Raw genomic sequence first — 12,577 nt, forward strand, 5'->3', positions numbered from 1 at the left:
AGTCACGGAGAACAGTTAACAATAAAGATCCCGGAGGCCGCTGTGAGGTTATGCTTATATCACTGTTAAATGATCCTGATGTTTAGTGCAGCGATGTAATGATCCTCATTCTGCTCGCTAATAGGTGTGGGAGTTGTAATTTTCCCTTTTTCTGTCTCAGTAAAGAATCTCTGCAATCTCAGAGTGAGGTGGCTTAATAATGCTAAAGAGTAAAAATGTCAGTAAAATTAATAAAATGTAAATGACAGCTGCAGAACTGGTTTCATAGAATTAAGTGAGGTATTTCTTTCTGTACGTTGACAGCAAAGATGGGGTTTTTTTGGCGGGGGGGGGTTGGTTATGTGGGATAACAAAAGCATGAGGGACTTAATCCAGACAAATAAATTGTCGGTTAATATTCTTTTTTTTTTTTTTTTTTTAAAGAAAAAAGTCGGGCTTGACCTCACCAACAAGCAAACAGAACAATCAACAGTCCCTTGCTCTGAGCTGTGTTGTGATTGAAACTGATGGAAAGTTGGCAACCATAAGACACAGTGATGTGCATAACCGTGAAAATAGCTGCTGTGGAGAGCAGTAAATAAATGATGCTGTGAGAATGTGAATAAAGTGGAATATAAACTGCAGGATTAAATGCAAGGTAAGGCCGGAGATACGGTAAAGTTGTTTTGTTATGTGCGACCTCCTGGCAGTCAATGAATAAATTAACTAAGACCTGGGGCTCAACGTAGAAGTTTCTCTGTGTTCCTGTTTTGTTTTCACAATCGCTGCCGGGAAGCTTTTCATGAAACTCCTCGCCTTCTTATATGTGAACGCTTGAAATGATGAATCAGGTGAGGACTGTTGGAAAGGCTGTCAGCTGTGTACACCACTGCTATTCAGCCAACGCCTATACAGTCCTGGGTTCAACCCAAATTAACAAGGACATTGTTACGACAAGTTACGTTACTCCGACTCAGTGCGTCAGCGGCATTCTCGCTGCTGGAAACACTTCAGAGACGTATTGCATGTGTGAAAATTGAGCACGGGCAAAGGAAATACCCAACCACTACAGACTTTAACACTGGTTATTGTAAGAGTAATAAACCATAAAGAAGAAATGAGCCCAACTCTTTACATACTAACAACATGGATTTAGTGATCTTATAACACAGAAACGGCACTTCTGACTTGTTTACACCTTTGCATCAGTGACACCACATAAGTCTGTAAAAGCTGGGTGCAAATGAAAGTTCATCTTGTTTGACATCATTTCAGTTCTGGGCTCGAGCAGTGAAGACGTCTCCTATGTTTGGTTTTCTCCTGTCATGGAGCACTTATTTTTTAATCTGTTACAAATTGCATTTCATTCTCATTGTTATTATTGTCATAGGATTTGTTTGAAAATTGTATTATTTTTAAAGACAATGCAGAGTCAAAACCATCTGTGAGAACCAGTCAGCGTAATCGGCTTCGAAAGGTCACTAACAATTAGTCATGCCTGGGAAACCAGATTTGAGATTAGAAACCATTCAAACTGAACAGTAGATAGAATTAGTCACTGAAAGCACCGTGTAGGCCGTGTAATACTTTGAAGTACTTCAAACCAGAATGGGATCGATCCAAATACCCCTTTTGTTCATATAATTTATATTTTGTCATTGTACAGTTTAAGTACAATAGATTATTTGATACAAGAAAAAGAAATTCAGCTGTTACAAACTGGCAAAAGCAAACCGCTAAGAAACGCCACCTGCTGTTGTCTTAGTTCAAGGATTCAGCAGCTGCAGAAAACCTATCCAGATAATGTTAAAGCAGCCCACTGATGAGATGTTTTACCTGCTACCTGGTTTACCTGGTCTAAGCAAAAAATGCTCACCAAAAGCTGCAGAGCTGTATTAAAACGTCTTATTTCCCCTTCAGCTTTGCAAAGTAATAGAAAAAGGCTGCTTCCAGTAAAATACACTGCCAACAATTTCCCAAACTGGAGCAGCCGGTACAGGGTTCATGTCTATTGTCCCCCACAAGTTATTTAATCCTCCATATTGTCTTTTCTATTTAGCTTTCTGCTGCTGGTCGTTATTCAGCTCCTGCCAATGTATTACTGTGTTGTGAAACACAAAGTAGTCAGTCTTTTTGATTGTTAGCAGTTGTTAGTGTGTTTTCCAAAAAGTTCTGCTGCTTGCTGCCCTGTCAGCAGAAGTAGAGATGTGTGTAGAAGAAGAGCCTGTTGTGGGTGTGATGGAAAGCAGAGATCAATCTTTTTAGTCTCTCGGTGGCCGTAGAGCACAGAAATCCGATTCCTGGTTTACTTTGATTAGCGAGTGTGTGAGTTTACCTGTCTGCTCAGTCGTCAGCAGATCACATTTCAAGAAAAAAGCTCCCTCGACACACAGTTGCAAAGATGCATGTTTCTGCTGTTGGTATAATTCAGATGTCTTGCACTCCGACTCGTCTTTTATACTCCCCCGAGAACTGACGACAAATGCTAAATCCTTGGCAGGGTTTCTTTTCCAGTGTACATGGCAGATTATTCCTGGTACTGTCGTTTATGTAAAAATCCCCACATTGGCAGTGTGTTGCATGTAAATCAGGCTGGCTTAGAGGCCAAGGCTGTAGGAGGGCTGCTAATATGCTAGCATCCCCCATACGGGAGAGCTACTCTCCTCCCTAAGCCAGATGTATGAGAAGCTAATTCTAAGTTTGAATGTGGCACATTTTCCACGCAGGCTGCTGATGTGGGATCGTTATGGAAGCTCGTGTCACTTTAAGGCACTTGTTTTAACAGAGTTAAATGTGATGTTCAGTGTGTGGTTACTAATCTCTCTTGGATGGATCAGGGAGCCTCAGAAGGAATGCTAGTGGTTTTCATCAGGGAATGCCACCATGCAGGCAAATATTCTTTCTCCCACATGTATGTTATGGCTTGTCTTGGGCATTAAGAGACGTGTAACTTTCTTTTAAGACTCAAACGATATGCATTATACAAAGATATAACACAGCAAGTTTTTAAAAACTATGTTTTCATTCCCCTGCATTTGCTTTGCTGGGTTTACAATCAGGAAAGCTGCAACTAGTGTCAGATAAACTGCAGTTTGGCTGCATCAGCTGGTTAATATTCAGAAAACTGAGAATTTGTGTATGCGAACATCTGAAGCAGGTTTGCTGCTCGGGCTATGTGCATATTCAGATAGCGTCCTCTGAAAACGTATCCCAGCACAACATGTATTCTGCAGAACTCTGCAGATCGTTTCCTGTGAAGGAGGTGAACTTTATTTGTTCTGCTTCAAGTGTTTTTCTAAAATGGGTCAGCAGATGTTAGAAAGAAAGAAAGAGGGAGAGGTGGAGGAGGAGGAAGAAGAAGAAGAAAAACAGCCAAGGCAAACTGTTTACTCTGCAGTGTGGGCCGAGAGGAAAGCTAGAGAGAGAAGAAGAGTGGGAGAGATCGAGGGAAGAGACGCTGCCTCTACTGTATGTTTTGGTCTTTTTTTTTTAACTCAGCATTTTCTAGGCCAGAGGACATTATGGCCCCTGTCCTCTGCACTCCTTAAGATTCAGTATTTATCAGTGTTTTCTTTTAAAAATTTCCTTCAGTGTCTACCAAGTGATCTTATGCTGCAAACTCTCTTTTAATATGTGAGCGCATTAAAGGTAACCGCATGTTTGCATGTGCTGTGTATCACTTGTGCTGTAACACATGCAGGAAGCCTTTAGTGTCAAATTTGCACCTTAGAAAAACAAAACACACACTGTGCACCAATCGTGCAACTTGTTGCCTACAGCAGCAAATCTAAAAGCAAAACAAAGTCATTATGGCCTGTAAATACAGGCAGCAAAATAACTTTAGGCCCTTTTTATAAAGCTAAATGTTTAATTCTCTGATAATAGAAGTGACCTAAACCAACTGGAACTCAGTCAACCATAGTAAGTAATGTGAGCCATTTAGAGTAAAAGATAAAACATTTTTATCTGCAAATGTTTATTAATGTTAGCCTTATCTCTTTAATTTTAGCCCTTCTATGTAGCCAGCGACTGCTGCACCCCTTTTCTGAATTCTGCCTCTCTGGCACACTGGTGATACTATTTTAAAACTCTATTATTAGTATATAAAGCCCAGAATAGTTTTAATATATGTTGTTGTTTTATGATGGCTCTATTGTGCAGTGGTTTACACATTTGCCTGACAAGCAAAAATATTGCTGGTTGTGTCCCAACAGGAGACACAAATAGGGATTGGAACTGAAAACCGGTGTTGGAGCTTATCAATTCCTTTATCAGTGTCCGCAGGTGCTGGCAATGCACACTGATTGCAAATCAACAGTATTGCTACATGCATGTCTAGTGTTATCAGAAAAAGGGGGTCACAGCAGAGAGGATGAAGCGATCCAAAGCATTGCTTCATGCAGAAACATGATAACGACTTATTTGTAATGTCTTTAACATCATTATTGAGGTGGGAACGCCAGAAACATGCTGAAACATCTCCTGCAACACAGGATTCACTTGCTCAAGTGTCATGCATTTGATGCGATATGGATGAGCACCACAAGTGCTACCAGCCGAGCAGCTCGTCTGTACAGATGCTTAACATGATTTTAGTTGACTTCAAATAAAGCTTTCAATAAATGACATTCTTTCATTTCTTCATCTAGCATTAAGCGATAGTCTGTTTGGGATTAAATAATAAATAAATAAATGATAAAGTAGTTGTACTGCACTGGAAATCTGCAGGCATACTTGTTTTCTCATATGAAACTGGGTCAAGAATCAATAAGGGAATTGGATCGATTAGCAAATTCAATAATGGAATTGGTATCAATAAAACCTCATCAATCCCCATCCCTAGACACAATTCCCTTTGGGGAATCTTTCACCTGTGATGATCTTAAAGGTCGCGGATTTAACTATAAGGGTTTTGTCCATATAATACTAGGAAATAATAAGCCAGGACCTCACCAGAGTAGTATGCAAAACTAATGGACAACCGAGGAAAATCTCTGTACAGTTTCTCTTTGCACATGACAGCCTCCTCAATAAATGTTATAAAATTAAGCAACATTAGAAGAGTTCTTTAATGAGTCATAAAGAAATTTAATTCTTTTGATGCCAGGAATTCACTTTTAAGTATGTAAAATGCGTTTAATAGTTTTATGAAGCCTCATTAAGCTCAGTTGTGAATTTACGATGTGTTTTTGTTTTTGTTGTTGTTGGGGGGTTTTTTTTGTGGGGGGGGGGGGGGGGGGGGAGGAGGTTAGATGCATGCATTATTCTGCTTCATCTTTGAGTTTTACTGCCTTAAAATATTGCCTTATACATCTGCTTTTACTTAAAAAATCTTTTGCATGTTTTCCAGGCACACACAACAAAGTGAACCAGTGTCCTGTCAATAAATATCCATGCCTGGATGTGGAAGTTTGTCTCCATGCAAGCAGATTTTGTAATGGAGTCGTTGATTGCACTGACGGCTGGGATGAGGGGCCTCACTGCAGAGGTAGGAAACAAAGTGACACACACACACACACACACACACACACACACACACACACACACACACCCCTTCTCCTCTGTCATACTGACACTTTTGCCCTTTGTTGTGGGTCAAAATTAACCAGACAGTTTCTGTTATAGACAAAATGTTCTTGTCTTTCCATCCCAAACCGTCATTTTTATCGAGTCATCCCCTCTGTTGGGCCATTTAATGAGTTGGCCTGTCCTAGCTTGTGCAATTACTATGGAATTTCTCTTTCAAGGGAAAAAAAAGTCATTAATTTATCAATCAGCTCTGCTATGAGGCTGTTTCCCCCAATCCTAGCAGGAATAATAAGCATTCAGACCAGATGCAGCTGAGAAAAATCCCATCACATCCTCCCCTATTAATTAGAGACAACAGAAGAATGAGTGATGGAACATATTGAGTCCATAGTGTATTTCTTTGTTGCAGCTAACAAAAGAGCAAACACTGGCTGCCTTTTGAGAGCTGACTCAGTATTCTGCAAGGTAGTGCTCAGATATCCTGTAACTGTCTGAAGTTTGTCTTTGTCACATCTGCCAAGAAGGATAGAATCAGAATACTTTATTGATCCCTGGGGGAAATTATTTTTTTGTTACAGTGCTCCATTATAAACAACAGTGTTTGTTTGTTTTGTTTTGGGGTTTTTTTTGGTTGGGGTGGGGGGGAGGTTGTTTGTGTGTCAGCTGAATTATTTGGAGACTAAGAAACTTGTTAGTGAATCAGAGCGATAATAAAGGATCTGGATCAAGGATGTGGATCGCAGCAGTTTATATTCACTATTCGGTTATACAGGCAGCCTGTCAACAGACATGCCAATTCAATTCAGTTTTATTGATATAGCGCCAAATCACAAGGTGCTTTATATTGTAAGGTAAAGACCCTGCAATAATACAGGCAGACAAACTTTAACCACTCCTCTTTAAACTATCTATACACCATTTGCAATGACATTGCAGTAGAAAAGCTCCCAAAGGGGCCCCACAGGGGGGTGTGCAAGGCACAGCAGCTGTTTGGAGAGAGTGGGGCAGAGTTCTAATATGCATTATTATGAGCTGATATTTGATGTAAACTCTTAGTTCAAGTACTCTCTTTGCAGAAGTGCAGAAGAGTATTGGCCTTGACAGAGCTCTGACTCAACGCTGGGACATCTGCGTTCGTAATTTTGTGCCTCTCCTTTTCCATTGTGCTGCTCTTTTCCTGGAATATGAAATTACTAAATCTAAATCAGATATTTACCATCAACAGTAAAGTTTCAGAGTATCAGAGACCTGGATCAAGGGTGAGTCTGCTGAGCTCTCAAACATTGGCTAATCTTTTGCCATTTAAAAAAACATATTAACCAAAGCGTCTGATGTCTGTTCCACTATCAGCAACACAGAGATCTGATCTCTTTATCATTTATTGGCTTTATCTTTGTATCAGTTTACAGCTTTAGGCATTTGATGCAAGGTTCTATCTCTATTTTCGGTTTGCTTCCTTCCATGTGCTCAAAGAGTAATCGTGAACCACGCTGTATCAATATTAATCCTCCACACTGAGTTGAGTCATTACAAAAAAAAGTTTGTGTGATTAGTTGAGACCAGAAGAAAACGAGATGTGTTGAACCACAGTGTGGGTGAAAGTGTTAGTAACCCACACAGCGGTCATCACTGCTACACAAGCCTTTTATGCAACGCGGTGATGATGTCATCCCGTTACAACGTGCACTGCCCTGAGGACACAGGTCCAGCTGTTTTCAGTAAGGCAGCGCTCTACGCACACAAGTACTTAAACACACCGGCATGTGTGTGTGCCTGTAATGCATACATGCATGCCCTCACATGTGCACACAAATATACACTTACAAAGTCACATTCTTACTCATGCAACCAAACACATGAGCTGTGTGTCCAGAACTTTTGGCATTTGTGAGACCGCCTCATTTCAGGGAAAAAGCTTTCACAAGCTTCGTAGTGTTTGCTCGTACAAACTGCCAGGTTGTGCAAGTATACCTGGCCACTGATATTTGAAAGCACACTTTGTCATTCAGCGTTTCTGAGTAATTCTGTCAAAGTTGTTGACAAGCGGTTAGAAAGGGGAATGCTGCACGGTATTTCAAGCTTTCTAAAATAGGTTTTCTGTTTTTTCACAGTGTGCGGAAAGCCTTGGGGTTAAGTAGCTCGCTTTATGTACTGGAGTGATAAAAGGGAATCAACATTAGTGCTTTGATGGGATGTGAATCAGACAGTTAATTTGACACCTGACTGTATGCAAACATTTATAATTATCAGTGAAATTATTACACAAATGCATGAATATACTCTAATGTTGGTCACCTTTAAGTTTGCTCTTGCGTGATTATACTAGTTGGAGCAAATTAGAAAAAGATGATATCATCCAGCTTTATATACTGGTCATCCCATATTAAATCTAGGAACAAAAGTAGGTTGTCAAAAAGGAGGGTAGTTGTTAAATTGATATTATTAAACTGCATAAATGTCTAATAAGATAATAAAGTAATTGTGATCATATCGTCTGATAAAGTCTGTGGCCGGAGTCTTCACTACATGGGCACACAGGTTTATAGATTTTGGACAAGGACACACAATTTGAAAAATGCCCTTTGAAGTAAAGCAGTCAAGACATCTCAACTTTAATTCAGGATGTTTAACAGAATATTGTTCAGAAAATGTTGGACTTACTTATCCAAGCTCAAAAGGAACCGGAGCATTGACTAATAAGTATGTTCATGGCCAGTTGTATCCAGTGTCCTCGCTATTTCATATATTAAAAACATAAAAGTTTATGGGCTGGCCAGAGGGGCCGATGGCGCGATATGGCAGCCTCGCTTCTGTCAGTCTGCCCCAGGGCAGCTGTGGCTACACCTGTAGCTGCCTCCACCAGTGTGTGAATGTGAGAGTGAATGAATAGTGGTATTGTAAAGCGCTTTGGGTGCCTTGAAAAGCGCTATATAAATCCAATCCATTATTATTATTATTAAAAGATCTGGAGTTGGTTCCAAGTGTTTCTAGCTGTTCATTGGACCTCTTAATGTGCAGGTATTTAATGCAAAGGAGGCCATCCATATTTTTGAGTGGTCAGAAAATAACTGCAACTTCCAAAAGTTAATTATGACATTATTTTGTCAAACCTCTTGAAGACTACACTTCAGTCATTGTACAGTTTGCTTCATTTTGAATCTGCTGTGGTGGCCTACAGAAGCAAAAATATGAACACTGTGTCATTGTGACATGAATGTATACAATGAGTCTGCAAAGCCATGGATGTAAACTGAAGCTTCACTAGCGAACTGAAGCATACAACCTCAAGATAGTAGTTCTAGTTTATTGTTAATATTGCAGATAAATGCGATGTATAATATTTTTATGGCCATGGGTCCCTGTGCCTTGCTCAGGACAAGAGCATTTGAAAAGTTACCATGTGGCTTTGCGAGAGTTCAAACCAAGTAAATGAAACCTGTTTAATCAAATAGACTGTTGGCAGTTATGAAGTCCTTCTGTCGTATAGGTGGTTGATTTGCAGGCCTGCGTTTCTCTTTTCTTTGAGGGTGAGGAAGCCTCTCTTTCAAGACGCAACTTTAGACCTGCCTCTTAGATGTGAATGATTGACAAGGCAAGAAAAAATGGGGTCATGGCAGTGTTATTGAGTCTCCCCCCCCCCCCTCCCCCCTCTTTCAAGGCACCCCACTGGAACCCTGATTATTGTAGTGAGCTATCGCTGTTGTTTATGCAGAGCTTTAATTGTCCTTCACGTTCCATTGTGTAAGTGTGCAATGACAATCGGTCATTGGACTTCAATCGGACTTGAAGCTGCCTGTGGAAATACTACATTATAAGCTTCATTCATAAGTGGGTCTTGACCTAAATTGGTTTATGGGCTGCAGTTAAAAGTGAAGGCTCTACAGTGCTGTAATCTAATCATAAATGATCATTGGCTGAAGATAAAAGAAATTGCATGTATTGAATTTATTTAGCAAGTTGTGCTGCTGCCATGCACGGGAATGTGCTACAGCAGGTGTACTTTGTGAGTCGTTGTACATTTGTGTTTGAGTATTTGTGCAAGTTTAAATTTAGACATGTGGGCAGCATACTGCCACTGTTTGGGAATAAGCTAGCTACTGTTTGCTCATTACTCAAGCTGCACTATGTGTGTTTGCAAATGGTTACTTTGCCCTATTTGATTATCAAGCCTGCAAACAACTGGCAGGAGATACATTGTATGCTCACTGACATATAGCTTTATAGTAATGTTAGCTTTTGCCATCAGCTACTACAATATAAAGTGTGTGATAGAATCCACAATTGTAATGCTCACAGTCACAAAGTAGTTTAAGGGAATGAAGCGTCTTAACTCGAGATACAATAACATCATATTTAATGTGAACTGCTAAAACATGTAAGGTGCACATATAGACCATTTTTAAAAAGAAATCTTCAGATTGCCAGAACTTTTTTTCTTTTTCTTTTTTTTTTTTTACAAAACATGGGGCCAAAAAACGTGAACGTGACAAATGCCATCATTTAATGACACAACGTAGGATAATGTGAGGCTTCCGTCTGTGGCATGTAGAAGGCAAAAGCATGTGTAAACCTGTCTGCAGACAGTGAGAGCGCAAAGAATGTCCTGTGAAACGCCTTTCTTTAAAATGTCACACGCTGAAATCGCCTCTTTATACAGTTATGATATCATGTATAGAAATAAAGGCTTTTTTTTATAAAATAAAGCTGATTCATTTTCAAGCCACTTGGTGGATAGATTATGATAAATTGTCTTTTGCTGACATTCATTAAGTCACTCATTTGTTTTTTAACTGTATGAACTCAACACCAAAATGTGTTTGTCTCATTCAGCCTGTGTCACTGCTGTAGCCAGCCTGTCAGCATCATGATTGGGTTTTAGAGGAAAATGCCAACTTTCATAAATTTCCTCACGGGCTGAGGAAATGAGTCCAAGGACAGTTCTTCCCTTCTTTCCATCTCCGCCCTCTCTCCTATTATTATTCATCATATTCATGCTATTGTGTCGTGCTAATCACACCATTTACTCGTGTGTGTGTGTGTGTGTGTGTGTGTGTGTGTGTGTGTGTGTGTGTGTTAATTGAAGGCAGGCCCTAATTTAGCACAAATAGTCAGAATACACATATTGGTGGGATTTTACTGAAACCTCAGAGTTCAAGTGGCAACCTTTTCTGTCGTTACTATACATGAATCCTATTTTCACTGATGCCTTGAGTGTTTACATGAATTTTAAGACATTCAAACTAAATTTGTTGTTTAAAAACTCTTTAGCCTGCTAGTCCTCACATCAGATGTCTCCCTTCTTCCACATAGAGGTCTATAGTGAAATTGAGGGTTGCCATCCTTGCAGTAACAGGATCAATGACTCTGGTGTGCTGGTTTAAGACTGAAGGTCTCCAGTGTGTCACTGTGTGATTTGTTTGCTTCGTTCATTAGCTCTGGTCAAACGTCTGACATACAGCTGTTGTTTGTTTGCTTAGAGCTGGAACGTTCTAACCTCATCCTCGAGTCCTGTATGTGCAGTTTACACCTCCAGCCTCTCCTCTCCCTTCACTTTCTTGTTTTTCTTTTCTTTTTTAATTGTTTCTTCAGTTCTTTCTCCATTCATCTGTTCTCCTCTGAGGTTGGATCAAGTACGTTTTTCATGTTCACATCCCAGAATCTTTTTTTTTTTTTTTTTAACTGTGACTAAGGTAAAATATTACATTTGTTCAGCGATACATTAGCCTTAATTTTAACATGAATTCGCTCTCCATTTAAATCCAGAACCTACTTTGACCAAACTCTGTCAAATGTATGAAAACCAAATCATCCTTTTTAATTCATAGGACCGTTATTATAACGGATCGTTACAGATTCCACTTAATAATTTTTCATTTGTTGGATTTTTATGACTAGCGTTTATGGTATATAACAGAATAGTCCTTAATATTAGAATATTCCTTAATATAATATATAATATTTAAGTATAATGTCACTTTGTTTCACCCAGCCTTTGCTAAATGGAATCCATGAACCTGGGCTGTGATAAACATGCTGGGTATTTTAGCTCTCTGCTTGCCTGTGGTCTCTCACAGCGTGAGCGTTGCTGAGTGGATTCGATATGGGCCACAATGTTTGCTGGAGACTCTTCCTTTCAACGGAGCCACAACAAAAGAGTCATTATTGCCTAAAGTGCCACAGGCTTTATATAATAAGGGTCCTTCAATAGGTCCAGTCTCCACTCTTCACAGCCGTGCCACGACTAGCTGCAGTACACATAGTGTATGAACGATTATATTGTTTTTGTTGGAGGTTGGGCTAAATGTCTTTGTGCTGCTAGAAGCCTCCTTTTTTACTTATCTTTTCTATTTTTGGGGGAAATTTGCTTTGACCTTAAGTTTTGTTTTTTCTATGCTCTCTCTCCTCGGTCCTGCTGTTCATATTGATATGAGGTTAGAAGATGAAGTCTTATCTAGCTAATAATCAGTCCTAAAACCAATTTTAAAAAAGAATTGACTTGTTAATCTGGTAATTGAGCAGCAAAATAAGTAATGACTTAAAGTGGTTGAAAGTTCCTTTACAAAAATGTTTGTTTTAATGCAAATAGTTGTATGGTGAACACTGATTCATCTGTGTACTTTACTTTGGAATATGAAACGATTTATATGCGTGTCTCTGCTGAGGGAGCTTTGGAAATCCTCACTGAATGAGGAAAAAGTCACCTTAAAGCACCATGACAAACAGTACATACTGTTGTAATGTATTTAGACTCATGAGCAGTGTCATGTGACAAGAATCTATCACAGCCACACAACCCTATTTATGCTCTTGGCCCGACACACACCTCTGCATGCTCATGCACAACCTACAGAGGCCATGAGGATGTGCGGATTCCCCTCTTTCATTTCATGCCAAAAGGATGTGACCGTGAGTTTCCTCTGAGGCTGGAAAAGAAGAAGCTCTCTAATGTGTGCACATTCGAATCACCGCGTCTGTCACATGCACAGATGAATACACACACTTAACCACAGTCCTTTTGTCTCATACACACATTCACATGCACTCGCAGTCTTGCAGTCCTGTAAGACAG

At 39.7% G+C, this 12,577-nt stretch overlaps 1 protein-coding gene across 2 annotated transcripts in view; it reads left to right on the forward strand.

The window, feature by feature from the left end:
• Positions 1–12,577, forward strand: part of LOC309696469 (low-density lipoprotein receptor-related protein 1-like) — a 79,604-nt gene that overhangs the window by 18,651 nt on the left and 48,376 nt on the right. For both annotated transcript variants that reach the window (XM_082517717.1, XM_082517716.1), the window contains exon 3: positions 5,330–5,467. In XM_082517717.1, the coding sequence (XP_082373843.1) occupies positions 5,330–5,467 (138 nt within the window). The remainder of the gene's footprint in view (positions 1–5,329; positions 5,468–12,577) is intronic.

The sequence above is a fragment of the Aulonocara stuartgranti genome, assembly GCF_965226115.1.
Source record: "Aulonocara stuartgranti genome assembly, chromosome: 20".
In the NCBI taxonomy this organism is placed as follows: domain Eukaryota; kingdom Metazoa; phylum Chordata; class Actinopteri; order Cichliformes; family Cichlidae; genus Aulonocara; species Aulonocara stuartgranti.